The 21,836-nt window shown below is 36.8% G+C and overlaps 1 protein-coding gene across 1 annotated transcript in view; it reads right to left on the bottom strand.

Moving 5' to 3' along the window:
* Positions 1-21,836, bottom strand: part of glcci1a (glucocorticoid induced 1a) — a 49,350-nt gene that overhangs the window by 13,553 nt on the left and 13,961 nt on the right. Inside the window, exons 2-5 of the mRNA XM_081376353.1 lie at positions 12,201-12,352; positions 4,529-4,618; positions 643-783; positions 385-534 (exon numbers count right to left, since the gene is read on the bottom strand). Coding sequence (XP_081232479.1) covers positions 385-534; positions 643-783; positions 4,529-4,618; positions 12,201-12,352 — 533 coding nt within the window. The remainder of the gene's footprint in view (positions 1-384; positions 535-642; positions 784-4,528; positions 4,619-12,200; positions 12,353-21,836) is intronic.

Genomic DNA, 21,836 nt, shown 5'->3' on the forward strand with positions numbered 1-21,836 from the left:
TATTAGAATGATTTCTGAAGGATCATGTGACACTGAAGACTTGATGAAACAGCTTTACAAACAGTCGTTTCAACCACACACTATCATTATTTCTGACTTATAATAATTCAAACTACTGTATCACAGGAGTACTGGAAATAAAAGTTTATAGTTCAGTTATTAACACTGATGTCTATGGTAGTTATTATCAAAACAGAGCAAAACCTTTTGAAAGTAACTGGAAGCTTAAAATAAAGATTGTATAAATTACATTGTTACAACAGTAAAACAAAAAAAAGTGTGTGTCATTGAATCATTCAATTCAAGAGATTCGCTCAATAACGCTGATTCGTCCAGTAATGAAACAAGTACTTAGTGAGTATGCCTTCAGGATTGTGTGTGTACCTTTAGCTCCTCTTTCTCTCCGTTGTCTTTGATGAAGACTTTCTCCAGCTCATGGTTGATGCCTTCCATGCTGCTGGGAACCCTGGAGATGGAGGGCTTTGGCACTGTGATGTTGGACAGTGGCATCTGTGCTGACTTCGACATGGACGACTGTGCAGTGAGATGGTACAAATGTGCATTTCACAAACTATTCAGAAATTTCTGGATGTATTTACTAAATACACTGATATTACAGTATGTGTGTGAGCGTGTGCGGACCGGAGCTTGGCTGGCTGTGCTGATGGTGGTGGTGGTGGTGCTGGTACAGCAGTGGAGGGGGGAAAGACGCTCTTTACTGTCTTTACTCTGCCGACCTCCGCCCTGTTTACTGCGCTGCAGCTGGAGCCTGAGCTTAGCAATCTGAAAGTCACAGAAAAATAAATCAATTATAAAGGACAGAGGAGACAACAAAGTTATTTTATCATCTACAAGGCTGGTAAATAAAAATAAATAAATAAAAGCTGGGACTCGAACTCTGGCCGCCTGAGGCGCAGCTGTGCTAAATGTGAGAGTGCTGCCCATAAAGCTATGGCTCCGATAAAATACCTTAAATTGACCTGAGTGCTTGCTGTAACTTAGAACGGCCACAAGAGGTCAATACAAAACAGGCAGCTATGTGACAAGGCTCACCCTTTAAATCCTTTACCAAAACACACACACACACACAAAAAAAAGGTAATGTGCTTCCTGGTCTATTAAGAATTGCTACCCGTAGTAGGAAGAACAACAACAAATAAATAATATTGTAGACACTATTCAAGATACAACTGAAAACCCATCTCCTTTGTGAAACCTTAACTGCATCCTACATATTCTATGCTTTTACCATTTCTTAAACCCTCCCTGTTCTAGCTGATACTATTCTGAACAATGTCTGAAATTTTGTAGGGATAGCACATCTTGCGTTATTGCCTCCTTAAAGTCTATTGCTTGTTATATTACTCATTTGTTACTTTAGATAGAAGCGTCTACTAAATTAATAAAATGTAAATATTGTAAGTAATGAATCTACAACAAAAATTGGAAATTGATATTTAACCCTCATGGCCCAGGTCTCAAAGGCTCCGCCTTTTCAAACTGGCTTGATCACTCATAGTTTACTTTTATTGTCTATATGTCCTGAGACAACAGAACAAGTCTAGACTTGTGCGTTCCTACTGAAAATACAATTGGTTTTCTGTACATGGATGTTTGTCTTGATAATGTTACATTTCTTGCAACAACATTCTCTTCTCTGATGACGTGTTTACCGACTTGAGGGCGGGACAACCTGTCAATCACATGAGATCACAGGCATAGCAAACCACAACGATTTAAACAATTCCCAATGGTCACAAGTCCCGACCTACATTTTTTCTTGTTCGAGAAGCCGTTTCACTAGGATATGTGTCACAATAGAGAAGAAAAAACAATCGTAACTTCCGTTTTGTGCTGACTTTAAACTACAGCCGGTACCACACCTCAACAAGAGGCAGCATTTCCTCCATCTCTGTTTTTTCTACATTAGAGATGTCAATCTAGAAAAGACATGAACATTTATTGCAAATGACATGTACTTCATTTAACTGAAAAAGGCAGCCAAAACGCTGTTTGAAAATGACAGTGAAAAATGTTTTCTAGAGGTGCTGGGCATTGCATTACCTGAATTACACAGTATGTGTTCAGTTGTAACAAGGGGAAATCCTGAATGTGCTCTCTTATAAAGCCCTGCTAAGTATGTCAATATACACAACCTAAATCCACTTAAGAGGTGTAAGGGGTTATAAGCCACTAAGCGAAAGCACTTGACATGAACCTGGATAAAAATGTGGATAACGAGGACATGAACTTTCCATATGCAGGGAAGGAAAGAAGGCCTAAACAGCCTTTTCTTGGAAAATCTCCCAAAGGGGAAACAGTGAGATTATTCAGGCCTTGCAGAATGAGCTCGCTGTGATGAACTCCTAAGAAGCCTCTATTACTTGTGTGTTCATGAATATGAATATGGACACAATCCTGTGGCTGGAAATACAGCAGGAATTGTGTGCAAGCAGCCAAAATGACAGATTCACATAAGAATTTAGAAAAGAAAGAAAAGACAAGGCTGAAAATACCACAAAATGGTTACTTTGGTGTCTCAAAAATGTAAGTATTAGATGTACAAATCTCATGCTTTTATTGTGATACCTATTAAATATGTTTAATGCATATATATATATTTTTTAACATAAAATTAAGTTGGCATGAAAACTAGCTAGATTAAATGCATCCAATGTATGTATTACACAGCAGAGGTCTATACACACACACACACACACACACACACACACACACACACACACACACACACACACACACACACACACACACACACACACACACACACACACACACACACACACACACACACACACACACACACACACACACACACACACACACACACACACACACACACACACACACACATATATGATAACACTTTATCTAGTGCATTAGTTAACATTAGTTAGCTAACATGAACTAAGAATGAACAATAGCTCTTCAGCATTTATTAATCTTAGTTAATATTAATATGTTAACATTTGTTAATGCACTGTGAACTAACATGAACAAACAACAAACAGCTGTATTTGTATTAACTAATGTTCTCAAAGGTTAATAAATACTGTAACAAATGTATTGCTCTTTGTTAGTTCATGTTAGTTAATACATTAACTAATGTTAACAACTGAGCCTTACTGTAAAGTGTTACCAAGTGTTTACCCTTGATTACAAAAAAAAATGCAACTCCTACATTCCTCAGAATTGTGACAACCACAAGATAGCATTTTTTAGATGTTTTCTACTGCATGACAGGAAGTAAATGTTCTAATTCCATTTTCTAAATGTTTATGCAAATTGTAGTTTTGACTGCGTTAATCAAGCTCAATCATTCAACCCTGTCACTCAAGGAATTGTAAGAAAACGATCAAACAAATATTTTATGGGGCTTTATGGGGTCTTTAATTTATGGGGAATATAAGTTGATTAATAATTACAAACCAACATTTGGTGGTTAGCCCCTTTTGTGTGACAGCTTAAATTTGGCTAAATTTGCAGCTCTATTACCCATTCTGACATAATACAAATAATTTTGATGTTTATTAAATGTTTATAAAAAGCTATAAAAAGTTTTGGTTGAAAGTTTTAAACCATATTTGACAGCTCATAACTTCTGGTAACAGGGTTGGAAAAAAATGGCAAAGCCCATAGAAAATGAACTGTGAATAAAGCGGCTCATTTTCTGAGGGTTAAGCCCAGTGTCATCAGTTCTTTTTCCCAGCAAAAAATAATACAAATAATAACAATTCTGAGCAGACACTTGTTTGAGAGTTTGCACAGGAAATGAATTACTTTTGCACCTGCATGTTGCTTATGCAAAAGAGGACTATAAGGCCTTTGTAAATTAGACAGGTTTGTGCACATCAACGATTAGGGCTTTCCATCAACACAATGTCTAATTGATAAAAATGTGACTTCAGTGCGAAAGGACACACGACATGACTTTGCTCTAAAACCCACACGCCTATAGTTCCAAAAGCTTGGAGGTGATGGGAAAGCCATAAATTGGCAGGAGGGGGATAATGGTTGTTGCCGAGAGGGGAAGTTGATTGTTAAAGGGGGAGATAGTCTTATCTCACTGTTCCCTGAATTGTCAGGGAGGGGCTGAGCGCCCGTGATAAGGCTGACTTTGCTGCGGCTAGCGCTAGCAATAACACGACGTGCAGCGCCGGAAGTCTGAAGCCACACAGGAAGTTATATATAGCAGCGGGTGCAGGAGGAGACGGATGGGTCGTCGTGACTGGCAGTCTTGTATAGAGCTGTGTAACAGGGGTTTTATTTCCATCGCCTGGCTACTTCGCTGGCCACACAGGATGAGATCATCGCAAATACAGAAGTGCAATGCTCATCAGTTTCAGGACAGTGAGAGCTCTGTTAATAGCTGTTAGTGTGATTGCACTTTCTTGTTCTCCAAACCCAAGGGGAAAAACTACACAGCTGTGTGCGCAAGACACACATAGTATTTCACTGTTAAAAGGGTGTGTGTTTTGTGCTACTGATGTAAGTGCATGTGTGTGTGTACCTCTTTAAGATGGTCAGAGCTGCCCCAGGATGCTGAGCGCTGGTGTGTGCTCTTTTTCTCTTCGGTCTCGTCACTCCAACATCCAGGAGTCTGAAACACAAAATGCACTTTTGTCTTTTGACTATGGTGAGGATTTTATATTTTTTTTTTTACATAAAGCTAGTTCTAATACGGACTAACTTCATATTTTTAATTTATATATATATATATATATATATATATATATATATATATATATATATATATATATATATATATATATATATATATTCATATCTTACAAATGCATATTGATATATAATATACAAAATCATTCAAAAGTTTGGTGTTGGTATTTATTATTTTTTGAAAGTCTCTTATGCTCCCCAAGGCTGTAGTGACAGCGTACAGGGTACACTTTACTTGCTTTCTTTATAAATAATTTTTAACTTTCCCATAGAAAAGTTTTGAAAGATTTAGTTAACTTCTGGGGACAATTTCCCCCCAAAATTGTAGCCAAGTAAACACACTCACACACCGATAAATCACATTCCCATGCTTCATCCTCCTGACCCACTATTTCACACCAAAATCACAAAGGCAGCATTGTTCCTGCAACCAGTTCCTCAATAAACGGTCACCTACATTCCTTTCAAAAACAACATTTTCTGTTACTATAGGAAAGTCTGCAGGCACACGTGGATGTGATGTGTGTACTCAGGTATGTTATTTGTTTAGTCAGCCCACCATGCCCATAAATGAGGCCCTGAAGTGTCAATCCAATGTGATTAACAGCATATTATGCAAAAAAAGTCTATCATAAGCTGATGTCCACTGATATTTTCCTATTTTTACCTCAAATGTTGACTGTACAATTGAACTTTTGTAAAGTTCGTTGGGCAATGTCGGGCCATTTTTGAGCGTCGGTCGTTGGCTCTAGATGGATGCCGTCTGGTTTTTTGGGATGCTTCAACATGTAGAATCGGAGTCGGGCCGTCGGTGAGAGAGAGAACTCTGATTGGCTGTTCAGTTTAGCGAACGAGTCAGTGCACGAGAATAAGAGCAAAAGTGACGAAAGCAAGCACAGAAGTCATGATGGCTGTTCTAATTTTACGTCATCTTACCTGTGCATTCCACGGCGTGAATATTTTCATAATAACATGAGGAGAGTGGAATAAAGAATGTGATCAGTGTGACTGATATTCAAAACTGTAAGCACGCGCCACTTGGTTTGTGGTTTGTGTACCTGCAGTCTTAATTTCGCTTTCCTTTTTGAATGACAAAATACACGACGAATAGACGAATACAGCTGCTTAAATAAGAAAACACCAACCACAATTTAATACACTTCTATACACTACTAGTTTTCAAATACACTACTACTCACAATTTTGTCGTCAGCAAGATTTTTTCCATCAAAGAATATTTGAAAAAAAAAAAAAAAAAAAAAAAATCCACAAACTTTTAAATGGTAGTATAAACACAGAATATAAATCACAATTCATTATGCAATGGAGTCATCGCTGTCAGTTACAACTTGCTTAAAAAAAAAAAAAAAAAAAAAAAACAATATTAAAAATCTCAACAGCTCTGTTAAACAGCATGACTATCTTCATGATACTTTTGGGGGGTTTTAAGGGCTTCCTGCGGACCAATAGATGTGGTGGAAATGTGCATGTGGACCTTGTGAAAAACAGAGGAAATATATTTTCTAGTGAAAGATGAAAATGGCTCTCTTGAGCATACATTGCCTCTCGATGGGACTGCCTGGAGCTGCTGCTGTGGAGAGAGGCACATTCAAGCCCAGTAAAACCCCTGTGTTCATCAGCCAAACAGACGTCACACTTCAAAGCCTGACCTTTGGAAACAGATCGACACGAGAAGGCCAAAAGGAACAGAGGCTTTGAAAGCTTCGTCTTTTCTTTCTGTTATTCAAATTCTTTTAAAGGATTAACAATTTGTTTTTCTACTACCCTTTTTCTGTGAAACACAAAATTTAATATTTTTTATTTAGCTATTTATTTATTATTATTGTCAGTTATTATTATTTGTGGGATACTACTTTTAAGGTACTTCTTGCTCGAAGTTTGACAGCTCCTGGGCACACATTATTTTTTACATACTTTGCATTATTGCAGCACCTCTATTCCTAGTCTGTCTGAAATGTTCTGATTGTCCAGCTGACCCTGTGGCTTGTGATTGGCCAAACACCTCAAGCATTTGTCGGAAATGTCACAACCCTTACCAATATCGTGAGTATCAGCTTCCAAGGCTTCTAAAGCAATTGCAAACACAAAAAATATGAGCAAAGTTGGAACTGCCCCATTTTTTCAAGAGTAGTCTTTGTATATAGCCGGCATTGTATTCTCCTAGGTTCAGGAAGCTGTCCTCCGTAAAATGCACTGTACACAAGCAAACAGCATTATGAATAAATCTTACCCATGACTCCTAATTTCATAACTTTTTTCTTTGCGTATGCCTTTGGATGGCCATTATGCTAATATTTCAAATTGTGGCATAAATGTTTGCAGAAGTAATATCGGGACTTTGATCTAGGAGTTTTAGGCAGGTATGGAGCAATGATCTCTGTTAGAATAAATCCCTTTTATGGGAGACTATGAGTTTTGTAACTTTGCAGATCTGATATATGCACAAACAGATATTTAATTGTATGGAAAAGAACAGTGCAAATATGCAACAAAACCTCTCCTTGTTTCATGATAGAAAGAAAGTCATAAGGGTTTGGAGTAACATGATGGTGGTGTAAATAATGATAGAGTTTTCTTCTTTTTTTTGGGCGAACTATCCCTTTAAGAAAAGGAATGCAGGCTTTTGGTTATTCCGAGAGTAGAACATCCCAAAGTCACCGCTGTTCACCTGATCTGACTGTGTTACTGCAGAGGAAAGCAGCACTGAATCACTGTAACAAAGGGGACGAGGGGTTAAACCCAAGACACGGTTCAATAATGGAGTGGAAAAAAATCTGAATCCCAACAGAGCTGCCGCACTAATCTATAAAGCTTTTGTCATTGCATCGAACTTTAAAGACAAGCTAACATGAGAGTTGTTTGTAGTTCTTTGACACCGGTGAGTAATAAAGGGTGAGACTTGAGATGGCCTGTCCTGGTAACACCCAGGCTTTGGCAAGTGAACATAATTATTGCGCGTTTATAAACCGACTGGTTATACAAAGAATATATAAAGAAATTTCACACCAAGGAAATACAGTAGGCACAAAAATAATTCAGTATCTCGGTGTCAGTAAGCAGAGCAGAGCCGCAGAGAGTGTGTGGCCTCCGTTGCCATGCAGCAGTGAAAACAGGATGCGGGGGGGTCATGTGACATGCTGCAACTCCTCTGTTGCTCTCACAAGTCCAAATGGACCACAACACCTGACCTCTGACCCTTTATTCACTCACTGCATGTGTATAAGGGGCCATATTTGGTTCTTTTGTAGCATTATAGTCCTCTTATAATGTTACTCAAGGCTTGCACAAGAAACAGTCGTAATAGTTTACATAATCATTTTCCACCCTTTGTTACTTTTTTAGAGTCAGGAGACTGAAGGCTAAACAAGAAGTTTTTGCTTCTGTATTTTTAAGCTCATATTTGTAAATGACCTCTGTTATGATTGGCTCTGTGAAATGAATATCAGCACTCTGTCACTCATGTTGCCTTCAAATTGCCATTTTCTCATTAAAAATGAATGCATTCTGGTCAATTTGTTGCTGCAAATTGTTGCCCTTTAAAAGTTACATCACAGCTGTGTTATTTTAGGATTATTTACATTACTATAATTAGCTTTTATTTTTATGTTTTCAGCTTTCATTTTAATGTTAGTAATTTTGCTATGTGCTTTTTGTCATTTTTATTTATTTATTTTGAAATATTTTTAAATCATTTTTAGATTATTTTTTATTTAAGCTTTAGTAATTTATTACTTTAACCTATTTTATTTCAGTTAGTTGCGAAGACAACAATTTTTATATTAATTATTAAAATTATATTTTATTTTACTTCAGCTTTTTTAATTAACAAAAATATTTGTAATAGTTTTAGTTAACAATAACAACACAGCATCACAGCAATGTCTTACAGAGATACAAATGAAATTATGTGATTTAATCACCATCATGTTGTTCTTTCCCTCTGCTGGAGATCACAAATCTCTTTTGAGCTTGTGTTCAATTACAAGTGGATGCGCCCTATTTGATGTCACTGACTGCAAATGCTATTGGTTCTTATGGGTCATGTGGCCAACCACGACATGACATGTTTAAAAATGCAAATACAAATTAAATTTGAGAGTTATAGCAAAGAGGAGGTTTGTCAATAATGACTTAAATTTGGTTTGTACCTAACAAAAAACTATCATGTGACTTCAAAAGAGTCCAAATATTGTATATGAGACACTTGGTGAACACTATGGTGTTCTTTTTGGAGCTTGGTAGTACATGAGAACTACATGAGATTGAACATTGACCCAAAAATGAAATTTACTCAAAGCACAAATAAAGTTCCAACAGAATTACAGAATAGCGTCTGGTTTACACAAAACGTGTTTTTGCTTTGAAAAAAGCAAGACGCGGGTAGTGGAATGGATAAAAACTGCATGGTCTCAAGACGCGTTTTTTTAAAAGTTGAACTTCTTTTAACTCGAGCGCCACGTTTTTAGAATGCTGTGTCATGCGCGAGCTGCTGCAAAATATGTGAGACATGAGCGCAACGGTTAAAGATGTCCATCTATCGCGTGTTTACATTGAAAATCCGTCGAAAAGTAGCGCAGTAGAATGAAAAAAAATCGTTCTGTGTGAACATATCTAAGAACATATTGAACAGATGCACAATGTAATTGTCTTTCAAAAACTACGGGTTAACAGTGGAGGCCGTTAACACTGGGAACGGCATTCTTGCGGTCTCGTCTTTCTGAACGGTTATATGACACTCGGTGCATGCTGAAGCACACAATGAGAGGCACGGCAGAGTCATTACCTTTAGACACACTGCACTCCCGGAGGTGCCAAATCTCACCTTCAGTGTAGCAGCAGATGGTGGGTGGAACTGTGGGATTGTGGTGATTGTGTTCCGCCTGATACACCTGCTGACATTTGAGGGTAAATCAGCACCTGACCATAAGACAGGTGTGCGTGAGGTACGTTGTGTTCTCTATAGGGACGTGCCATAGTAATCGACTAGTCAAAGAGGCTACTTGCTCTGTAACTAACACCTCAAATTGACTGATTACGCTTGACCTGCAACTAACCTCAACCACGTATGCACACAGGGCTTGACTATAAGGACTGTCTGATGACAGTGTGAAAGACACTCAGGGCAGTTGACGAAATGGTTGATCAGTCAACGCTGCTTCGTCACGAAATTTGATCATTTGCACGTTTTTATGTCAATTTAAAACTTTAAGAGATTTTAAACCATTAAAGTTCAAGAAGTTACAAGAATTCAGTTCAGTATTCTTTTAGTGCACATAAAGCACGCAAATACTGAATTGAGTTCTTTGAAAAATGATGTCAAAATGCAGACCTACCTGAAAAACTGAAAAGCACTGTTTATTTCATTTGTATCACTGTTCTATTGTATTTATTTGTGCTATTGCTTGTAATGTGTTTATTTATTCTTATTTTATTCTGACTGTTTGCTTGTCTTTAATTGTTAAACTTTATATTAGTTAGGCTAGTAGTTTTTGTTGTTGAATCGAGAATTTCGAAATATTTGTTATCATAGCCTCATTTATTAGAATACAGGGTTACATGGGTAAAAAACAAAACAAAAAAACAATGAAAGCAATAACTGCTTTATTTATTTTTAGTGAAAATTTTGACAGGGCGAATAAAAATGTGAACACCTGGCCTGACTGGGCCAGCCGAAAAAAATCCTCAGCGCTGATCCCTGGTACATTAGAAAAACAGAGAAGATCTCTTTGCATGCAATCACAGAATGCATAGTAATGAGCTGGGTGAAAAGGTATCACTAAAAAAAGTTTATTAGATTATCATGTTGTTAGCTTGGCAACAGGGTTGCCCTATTCACCGTTTCCTGTGGAATCGGGCTGCTTTTAAACTGTGCCACTGGTAGATTTTTTTTTTTTTCCCCAGCAGGTTTTGACATTGCTCTGACAAAATGCTTGTTTCAAATGATTTCACTCTACCTAATTAATCTTCTAATAATGATAGAACTGTGCTAGATAATGAGAGAGAGTAAGGAGATTTTTGTGAGCAAGGGCACCGGCATGTGTGTCCAGCTATTATCACTTCCAAGGTAACAGATTGGTGTGCGTTCCTATTCTATGGCACATGATACATCAAGACCTGTCAATCTGAGCGATCAAACCAATCCAAGCTTGCTCCAGCTGTACAACAGTGTCCGATTGGTCTCTACACATCGGCCCTACCCACTAAACCAACTCATCACACCGGAGATCCAGTTTCCATTGGTTGAACTTTCAAATGACGTTGGAAAACACTGCGTCGTGATCGCATTCATCGCAAAGCGATCGGATTCCTAAAGTCTTACAGCTTTAGCCAAGCAGCATGTCATGTCACTGTGATCTACGCATTGACTTATGTTGTGTTTGGGCTCGTTCGAGGCCACCTGCTCTAAATAAAGATATGTGATCTACTATGGTTTACTAATGTGTTGCGAAGTTACAAACAACAATGCGCCGCAAAAGCATCATGAGTATACGGTTTACACCTGTGTTGGTGGCGCTTTTTCATACAAATACTTGGTATAGTTTGGTAGTTGAGACCTGTTTATCTTTGATGAAGATAAACTGTTATGTTATGTTTGATGATTTTACAGATCTCATTTTCATGTAAAACAGTTAGCTTTTCATGTTATGAAAATAGATCACTTCTGATTTATTTTCACAGCAAATTTAAAAGCACGTGTTAAGTCAAGTGATGGTCATATTCCATATATTATCTGTAAAGCCAAGCTTCTAAGCTTTAAAACAACACTTATTTTGTATTGGTTAAGCAAGTGGTTGTTAAGTAAAGTAAAAACTTAGTAGCGCCCACTGTTTCGGATTAATGAGGTTAAGGTTGACGATTAATCGATTAATTGATCGTTAATTTAAACAATGATCGATTATGGGAATTTATGTAAATTGACATCCCAAGTAGGTAGTAGATGGCAAGGCTGCCCATGTTCATTAATAAACCACTGAATACTCAAACTCCACTACAGTCACAACTGGTGATCATTACAGCCTCTGATAAAGTACTACAGTCTCTGAGTGATTTCTGCAATTCAGCTGTGGGTCTAATACAAACCCATGTGTAAGCAGCGAAAGTCTTGGTTCCCCGTCTGTGGTTAATGGTTTATTTGATACCAATAACAGTTTCATGCCAAATGCTAAAGGTAACTACAGTTTACAACCCAGTAGTTCTTTTAAAGTTTCCACGCATTTTGACTGATGAAGGATTTAAAAATAATTTATATATAATGTGAATATTACGTTATAAAACAGTTGGTGTTTACACTGATTGAGAATCATCAGTTGGTTTCAGCTCACAGAAATCCCAGAAAATAGTCCAAAGTAACACAGCAAACATGCAAAAACCCAGAAGAACGATGGACCTGTAAAAGCTGTCAACCTAACGTTTGCAAACACACCTGAACACACAGGCTTTGGAGCCAGAGTTAGATTTGGAGCACAGTGGGTGAAAGTGCCTACCTGCGTGGACTTGTCTTTCATGCAAGAGGGGTTGTGCAGGTGGGATTCACGTGGCCACTGCCCTATCAGGTAGGGCCCGGTTATAGCACCCAAAGAGGAAGTCCGTCTGATAGAACCTGTGCTCCACACCTGTTGCGACTTTGACCTCTCAACTGCCATAAGGAACAAACAGAAAGAGAAACAGAAGGGCGATGAGCAGACGGACTGGGGTTGCAGCAGCCCTAAAGTTATTTCCCTACAAACTGCTACCTGTTTACTAGGGCTGTAACTAATGATTATTTTGATAATTGATTAATCTGATGGAGGAAAAAAACAACAACTTTAAAATATTATACATTAAAAAATATATATATTTTAAAAAAAACTTGTACTTTTAAATTTTTAATCTATTATTTTAAACAATATTATTCCACATCCTACCCAATGCTGTCTTCAAAACGATGTGTAATATTAAGCCTATGAAAACAAATATAGTGAATGTATTTATGTAGGCTATAATGTACAGCACATTATAAGCAAAAAAGGGTTAATATACAATAAACCTAAAAGCAACTGATTGCTTACTATTAGCAGAAATTAAAACAACTAAATTAAAAGTGATAATAACCAAAAACAAAAAGCACAAAATGTTAACATACGAGGGGTGAAAAACACATTCACAAATCACTCGGACATAGTATTTATATTACATTAATGGGCTATTCCAACAATAGTGCCATAGCATTTTCATTTTCGGGTGAACTATCCCTTTACAAAGCTGCATAATTATGCTACCTAGATTTTGGAAAAATTTCTTATCAGTCCATTCTGCTCATATCCCATCTGCCGTAGATGTAGACTGGGGCTCAGAAGCAGGTTAACTTGTTTGCATTTTGCATTTAAGCAGAACATCAATCCTTAATGCATTTGATAAAAATACCTCTTACAAATCCCTCATCCCACAAAGTTGGAGGGGAACTGGGTCAAGGGCACATGAACTTTTCTAATCAGCGATAGTCAGAGCGTGACATCTTCCTTCAGCAGAGATGACAATATTTACTCCTCTCAGTGGCACTATGAATACATCATCAGATCCATGGATCATCTTTATGGCTTTCAGAAGACTAACTCACTCAGGTATCTGTGTACACAAGGCAGTTGTAGGCAAACTGCTCTCATGTCTTTATGAAAAGCAGAGCCATGGGAAGTACAGTAAATGCCATGCCCTGGTGGATGACTAGTTGACCATCAAGACCAATCCCTGGCAACCAGAATTGATGGTCAACAGCATGGCTATGCTGGTCCACCAGCTAGACTAACACTAACCAGCATAATCTCCCACCTGGACAAGCATGAATCCAGACCAACTGGTAAACTTTGTGTCATTGACCTGTTTTGTCAGCAACTTCTAGTCTGGTGAATCATTTAAAAAAAGAAATTTTGCATTTTATCACATTTATGTGGTTCTGTACAACTAAACTAATAAACTAGTCATTTGTTAGAAGGAATAGTTGGCCAGTCTGTCTCATTCTAGCAAAGTTTGTCCGGTCCACAGCATGGCCATGCTGGTCCACCAGCTAGACTAACACTGACCAGCATAAACCAGTGTGGAGCAGCATGCATATTCGGGATGAATCTAGAACAACAGGCACCATCTACATTTGTGACCTGTTGACTAGCAACTTTCAGGCTAGTCCTCAATGTTGCAATTTAAGAATTTTGAATTTTATCACATTTATGTGCAACCGTGAACTGTGCACCCTCATCCCACACATCAAAAGTGACTTTTGACAGAAGTCAATTTTAAGAGAGAACTCAACACATTATGGGCCATATTTTAACGATCTGAAACTCAAGTGTCAAGCGCAAAGCGCAAGTAACTTTGTGGGTGGGTCTTGGCACTGTTGCTATTTTCCCGGCGGGATAAATGACTCTTGCGCCCGGCGCAAATCTAAAATGGGTTGGTCTGAAGTAGCTTCATTATTCATAGGTGTGGTTTGGGCGTAACGTGAAATAAACCAATCAGAGCATCATCTCACATTCCCTTTAAGAGCAGACGCGCTTTTTCCATGGCGGATTGCTATTGTAACGGCGGATTTGCCAGGCGCGCGCCAGGAGCGGTTCACAGCCGAGGAGAGCAACGCTCTCGTTACGGCCGTAAAAGAGAGAGAAGTTACATTGAAATGGAGAAACCCACCCAAATTAACTTCGGTTAAACAGGCGTATGATAATTTGGGTAAATGTGTAAGCTAGATGAATGCTTTTATAATAAATTGTCTATCTATCTATCTATCTATCTATCTATCTATCTATTGTAATAATGTATGATTTGCAAAAATGAAAAATGCTGCTTCCTGGTTAGTGGCGCAATTGTTTTCTAAACCTGCAAAATAGCATGAAGGAACGTTTGCGTCGGAACACGCCTCCTCTTTGCGCTGAACCGCCCTGGGGAGCGCAAGTGTATTTCCTAACTTACCGACGTGCGTCTCTGGAGGGAAAAGTCAAAATAGGAATGATACATGCGTCGGTGTACAAAGTCAATTGTGCTGGGTGCAAGATAGGGCCCTAAATGTGTGATTGCACTGTGACCCAAGCCGACTTGCTTATTTTACAGCTACAGTATCAGTTCACATTTTACAGCTACAGTATCAGTTCACATTTTACAGCTACAGTATCAGTTCACGCAATAAGCCGTTTTAAGCCTGATGACATCTCACTTGGTTGCAGTTTGCCAAAAGCTGTTCACACCTCCCTCAATTTTTTTTATCATCCCCCATGTGTTTGCATGGTGTAAAGCCCACATCAGACGAGCAAAGCGAGCATCAAGTGAAACCAACAGAGAGAACAGCGATGAAAACTCGAAGGAGATGAGAGATCCATTGTTACTTGATGAGCAAATGTCAGAGCAAGTGTGCAAAATGTAAACCACGTGTTTTCAGATATGTGGTGTAAATAATTAGATCTAAGGTACTAAGCAGGATTCAGAGAATAGGATTAGGACTAAAAGACAAACGTGTGTACGAGAGACGCTGTGGACACAGAGAGTGTACTGTTGCTATGGTGATGAATGGTCAGCTTATGGATTATACAGTCCATTCTAGAAGACCATATTTAGACTTGGCCCTTATATCACTGTGTGCTTTTTAGGAAGTGACTAACTAGAGACAGAGTCACTGGAAAATGTAGGTTAAATCATCTCAAACTACAATATAAAGGATTTTAAACAGCAATCATACAGAATTTTGTTTTAGTTTCTTACTTGTAATTGTTGCAAAGTGCACTGCTATAAAGATGACATTCATTGAGAAAAATCATATGGATTACACTTTTTAACTTCTTTCATTAGTAATAGTAACTCATAAATATCATGATTTTAGACCAGCAAATCATATGCATATTATATTGAATTTTCATGACATGCATTTTTGAATGCACATTAAATTCACATTTTGTTTGCTTTTAGACTCTTCTGTCTTTATTGGCAATTGACAGCATGTTGACAGCTTAATTTGCATTTAACTAATGTCATTTAATAGCCTAATGTTTGTTCTTAATTTAAGGTATTATAAAGTTGTATCAATCATTTTAGTATTGAATACATATGAAGGGATGAAAGCTCTCTCTATTCAGATAGATGGGAAAAGCTATAGAGAGGGAGTGAATGACAAATATCAGGTTAAGTACGATGTTGTAAAACAAGCTTATGCTGAGTTCCAATATCAAAGTTTGGCTCTGACATCTGGACTCAGGCCAGATATACCAGTGCAGTGCATTCACAATTTCTTTTATAGATGTAAAAACAACCTCACTGAGAACTGTTAACAAAGGAACAGACCTGTCACCAGTCCTAAACACTTGATTCATCAAGTTGAAATGACAAAATACTATGATGTTCAAAATATATACAGTACGACATTGATGTTTGAGCACTGAAGACTGAAAGATTCAAAACTACTACAGTGGTTAAAAGTTTTACAGCAAACACAACTTTTATTGAAACAGTAAGTTGGGGTGAGACATATGAAGAGGTTTGTCATTTTGCAGCCATTTTAGTTTGTCATAGCCTGGCAAAACCTTGACTTGCTACTTACTAGTAAGAGGCAGGTGGCACTTTGTTATACAAAAAATACATAAAATTTTATTATTATTAACTGCATTTAATTGGATATTATTTGTGTGTATCTGGTAAAAGATTATTTAGCAACATTTAGGAGTTTTCTAGTGTTTAAAAAAAATGTTCAAGCTTATTTTAAAAGGGATAGTTCACTCAAAAATGAACATTATGTCATTATTTACTCAACCTTATGTCATTCCAAATTGGTATGACTTTCGTTTTTCTTAGATTTTAGATTAGTCCATGACCCTCAACAACCAAAAAAGGCTAATTCAGACTATATATTAAGCTATATGCTTCTTTACAGGTGCCATAGTTCAACATGTTTTAGCATGTGTGCTAACTGTCAGACCACAGCTCCAACCTGAACTTGTTTTTTTTAGTATTTTAGCATTTAGAAATGCATACTACAAAAACAAAAGAATGAGTCAGAGTTATGGCCTGGCATTAATTTACTAAAAGAAATGCTTCTCACACGTGTGCTTTGTTGCACTAACAGCTATGCTTATTTGTCGTCAAGTTGGTACAGTTAAAGATGAAGGGGCCGAGGTTGACTTGGTGCGCAGTTTGACTTGCCCAAATGTTGCTCAGTGAGTGTGGAAGGCATTTGCTCATGGAGCCCTGGCATTGGAATGCTTCCTCTCAGCCTGTTTTACAGTTTCCTGAGAGCAGATGGAAAGGCAGGGCAGGTTTATGCCAAGAACAGTTTCAGGAGAGCACACTGACACCCCCACAGCAGGGCAGGGCGGACAGATTGAGAGATTGAAAGAGAGATTTCTTCATGTCATCCTTCCCTTTAATCACTTTAGAGCTGCAACTAACAACCATTTTGTTAACCAATTATGTTCATAATTTATATTATTTATTTGATTAATCAATGAATCAGGTATTTCAAATGAATAAAAATGTTCAGTATTCCATTGAAGTTCATTTAAAAACATTACACACACACACATAAATATATATATATATATAATTATAAATGTTCACATTACAAGAATAAAAGAGTAAACAGTAAGTAAATGTATTTTTTCCTTAGAGTATGAGCTCCATATTCTCACTATATTATACTATATGAACTACAAAAGCCTGATGACTCAAATATGATACTCAACAAAAAACGTGCAAACTTTTTAAAAATATATTTTGTCTAAAGGTTCAATAAAAAATAAAAAAATAAAAAAGGTTCTGACTATTAAGTCATGCTTTACAGGATTAAAGTGATGACACAGCAAAAAACAAAAACTAATTGTGAATACATTTTGTTTTATTATATTATTATCAGTTTTATCTATTAGCCGTGCTCTATGTGTAAGCTTTGAGCGTGGTAAACGGAGCGGCACTATGAATGCCATTAGTAAATGCGTGAGAGGTGACATTCAGTAAAATACTGCGCTTGCAAACAGAGAGAGAGAGTGCGTGGGTGGACGAAACACTGAAAGACCTTCTGTTGTCATTCACACAATCACATTTTGACAAACATCATCGCAATACAGCACGTTTGGCTTCAAGCTGTGAATTAGGTCATATTAGACGGGGGACAGGTGGTTTTGCTTGCTGCACGGTGGGGAAATAAAACAGAGTAATTGCTTCGCTGCAGAACTGCAGCCTGCAGGTTATGATGTGTTCACATGTTTGGAATTCTTTTATGGCATTAATATGATTTAATTGGAATTGATGATCACTGCTCCTGGCGTTCGTTCTTGATTCAGTTACTGTGGGTAAAGTGGGGTGAGCAAACTTTAGTTAGTGGGATATAACGCATTAGTGTGACAGCCAAGGTAAAGGAAGTGCAAGCCAATAACATCATGAACACTGAATATGTGGAAGTTTAAGGGTTTCAGAAGTAAATACAGTCCCTGTTGGGAGTCGATTTGCATTGCAGTAAACACAGGCGCTATTGTACAACATCCATTAGCTCAGTCGGAGTGCTGTTGGGCCGGGCGAAGCGTTTCGCGCAAGGAAACAAAAACGAACTGCGAGGCAGGGGGACATGCAAATGTGAACTTTTCCCCTGCAAACGCATCAGTGTTCACCGCTCTTCAACGAACTCACCCGCGCACATCACATTTTGAATCACAACATCACCACAGCATTCAGACGATCCTCTTTCACTTTTGGACGCCACACATCACATTAAAAAGCTGGGGTCATACATTTAATGGTAACACTTTACAACAAGAGCTCATTTGTTAACATAAGTTAGCCTAGTGTTAATAATATGAACTAACCATGAGCAATACATTTGTTACTGTATTTTTTAATCTTTGTTAATGTTAGTTAATAAAAATACAGCTGTTTATTGTTTGTTACTTCACAGTGCATTAACTAATGTTAACAAATACAACTTTTGATTTTAATAAATGTATTAGTAAATGTTGAAATTAACATTAACAAAGATTAATAAATGCTGTAGAAGTGCAGTTCATATTAACTAATGTACTGAACTAATGTTAACAAATGAAACCTTATTACTCTACAATTATTGTTAATTTTAAGTTCATGAAACTTTATAGTAACGTGTGTTAACCTCTTAACTGAGTATGTAATAATTAGAATTTTGCACTATTTCTTGGTCACTAATCAAATTTGAGGCATTGACCATTCAAACTTTGTACAGACGGTCAGATGCTATACTTCTATTGAAGCTTATGCTCTTTGGATCATCCCAAATCATGCTTGAGAACATGATCATCAGATTTTACACAAACTTGTGGAGTTCATACAGCTCAACTGCTGATAAAATAATTTGCAATTTAAAAAGCATTTAAAAAATGTGCAGTAACAACCTCTGAATATTCATAATGTAAGGTCAACAATAAACAGGGCTTTTTGCAATGCTTTTTTTTTTTATAGTTTGGGTGGCAATGGACCCTTTTCACATTTCCGGGGTTTTCAGAAGCACAAATCATCATACTTGGGAAAGCTTCTATAGCTGTGAATGGGAGATGACGGCAAATATAATTCTTGTATTTGCATTTGCTATAAAAGCAAAATAAAAAATGTTTCCACAACTTTCCAAAGAGAGATTGATTACAGCTGTCAGAAGAGAGAAAGATGTCAATTTTGTCATCACTCCCTTAGCCACTGTATTAAATAGTTTACAGCTGTCAAGGTGTATTAATAAAAACAAAACCGAGAATACAAGTTGCAAGTATAAAGAGAAAAACAACTTCAGCTAGGCCTATATCTGTACAACATGGTAGAAATGTGGTTGAAAGCCGCTGTACTAAAAGAAAATGTGCTAAAAGAAGGAACAGTCTTCTCTGATGATGCTGCAAAATGTTCTATGGTGCAAAATCACATGTATTCCAGAAATAGTCCTTATTTAATAATTAATGCAAATAAGAACTGAAGTCAGGGCAAGAAGCAAGTCAGTCTCCAAATTAATGCTGAAACACCCAAAGCCAGAGATATTTTCACACTGAACTAGGCTATATGGAGCAGATTGAAAACCATAATCAGATATTGATCTACCATCTACAGTATTAGCATTATATTACTGATAATTGTTTGATACCTCAACGCTCAAAGATTTCAAATAAACACACCGAACCAGCATGTGTAAAAAACATGCATTGGGTGATACTCCTCATAGTAAAATCGCCCTATCATCAATGCGTGAGATCGCTGATACACTAGATATTCGTCGGGTTGTAGGTGGGTGTTTTTTTTTACTAAGGCATAGGCTATTTGCTCATTAATTTGATCATTCATTTACTTGTTTATTTACTCATTTGTTTAATTATGTACTTACTTTTATCACAAGAAAATGACGTGAACAAAATGTGAATCGTTGTCCATCATTTTGTAAGCCAAGAGGTAGTAGTTGGTGATAGAGAAAAAATGTCACGTCACAATATTGGAAACATTTCAGTTTTACACCATGAAGGTGAGTCAGTGGATATCACACAAGCAATGTGCAAACTTTGTGCAAAAGATAAGTCGGCAAAGGAGTCCCAAACCCCAGTCAATTATTCACTACAGAAAATGAAATTAAAAATTGACAGAGCTTTCTCATCTAACGCAGAGAGATGAATCTACTTCAACATATGCTGATATGATAAGATAACGGTATATAACGGTCTTTCTATATTTATCTTGTGGCACATACGTTAGTGAAAAAAATTTGAAGATAATTATTTTGTGTTTAACAAGTTTGTGTTTGTCTCTCTTAATTTTCATTGATGACTGATTATTGCAGTGTTCGGACCTATTAGATTGGTGTTACATAATTTTAATTATATAATTAATTGCATAATAGACCTACATGTTTTTAAATCCTTTTCAATGAGGAGTAAGCTAATTTATCTAAGCTTTTATTATCACATAGCATCGGTGTGATTTACCATGAAATTATGGCGGAGCAAATGAAATGTAATATTAATTTAATAATAATAGTAGCCTAACAATAATAATCGTAATAATAATTTAGTACATTAATTGGAAATGCCAAATCCTCTTGATATCGATATCTCTGGCTTTCTTCGATACAAGATATCAACATCTACCTGCACAACCCTACATTACATTGGTGTTACATTTGTAAACTACTGTGAACAAGTCTATGGAGGTAGATTTGTGTCTTTATTATTCAATCAAAAAAAAGGTTGCTTCAATCAAAAAATATATTTTCAATCAAAAAAACCCGTTTCAATCAAAGAAAAAAAGTGTTTGAATGCAAAAATATATTTGAGACTCAAAAAAATGCATTTGAACACTATTTTTTTTTGCTTGAAAATGTTTTTTTTGATAGAAGTGAAGGTTTTTTTGTTTGAAGCAACTTTTTTGATTGAAGTATTGTTGTTTTGTGTTTGGGCCATATTATGGGTAGGACATTTGTGTCTTTATAATTCAATCAAAAAAGAAGTTGCTTCAAACAAACAAAACATATTTTCAATAAAAAAATCACTTCAATCAAAAAATAAACCTTTTCAATCATAGAAAAAATGTTTTTGAATGCAAAAAAATATTTGAGACTCAAAAAATTGCACTTGAACACTTTTTTTTTTGATTGAAAATGTTTTCTTTGATTGAAGTAATCTTTTTTGTGTTTGGACCATGTTATGGGTAGGACATTTGTGTCTTAATTATTCAATCCCAAAAAAGTTGCTTCAATCAAAAAAAAACATTTTCAATAAAAAAAAAAATAATTTCAATCAAAGAAAAAACTGTTTAAATGCAAAAAAAAAAATCATTTGAAGTGTTTTTTTTTATTGAACTTTCTTTTTTTTTGAATGAAGTGAAAAAAGTTTTGAAGTCGTTTTTTTTTTTAAATCATTTTGACACAAACGTACCGCAGTGGGGGCGGGTGCTTCCCCATTGGTCAGACATGTTTGAGTGACAAGTGTCTACACCAACGACGTCTTTCTGACAAGCAAGTCATGGTCGCCACTCGCCAGCGAGCCAGGAAGCAGTGGTGGAGTTGTTGGTAAGTAGATAAAACCGTATTAAAATGATTGGTGTCACGTTATTAGCCTACTCTGTTTGATATTTCGATTAAACATACAGCTTGCTAACTTAGCTCACGTTGACTAATTTGT

This window comes from Scardinius erythrophthalmus (genome assembly GCF_964197995.2).
Source record: "Scardinius erythrophthalmus genome assembly, chromosome: 10".
Lineage (NCBI taxonomy): Eukaryota > Metazoa > Chordata > Actinopteri > Cypriniformes > Leuciscidae > Scardinius > Scardinius erythrophthalmus.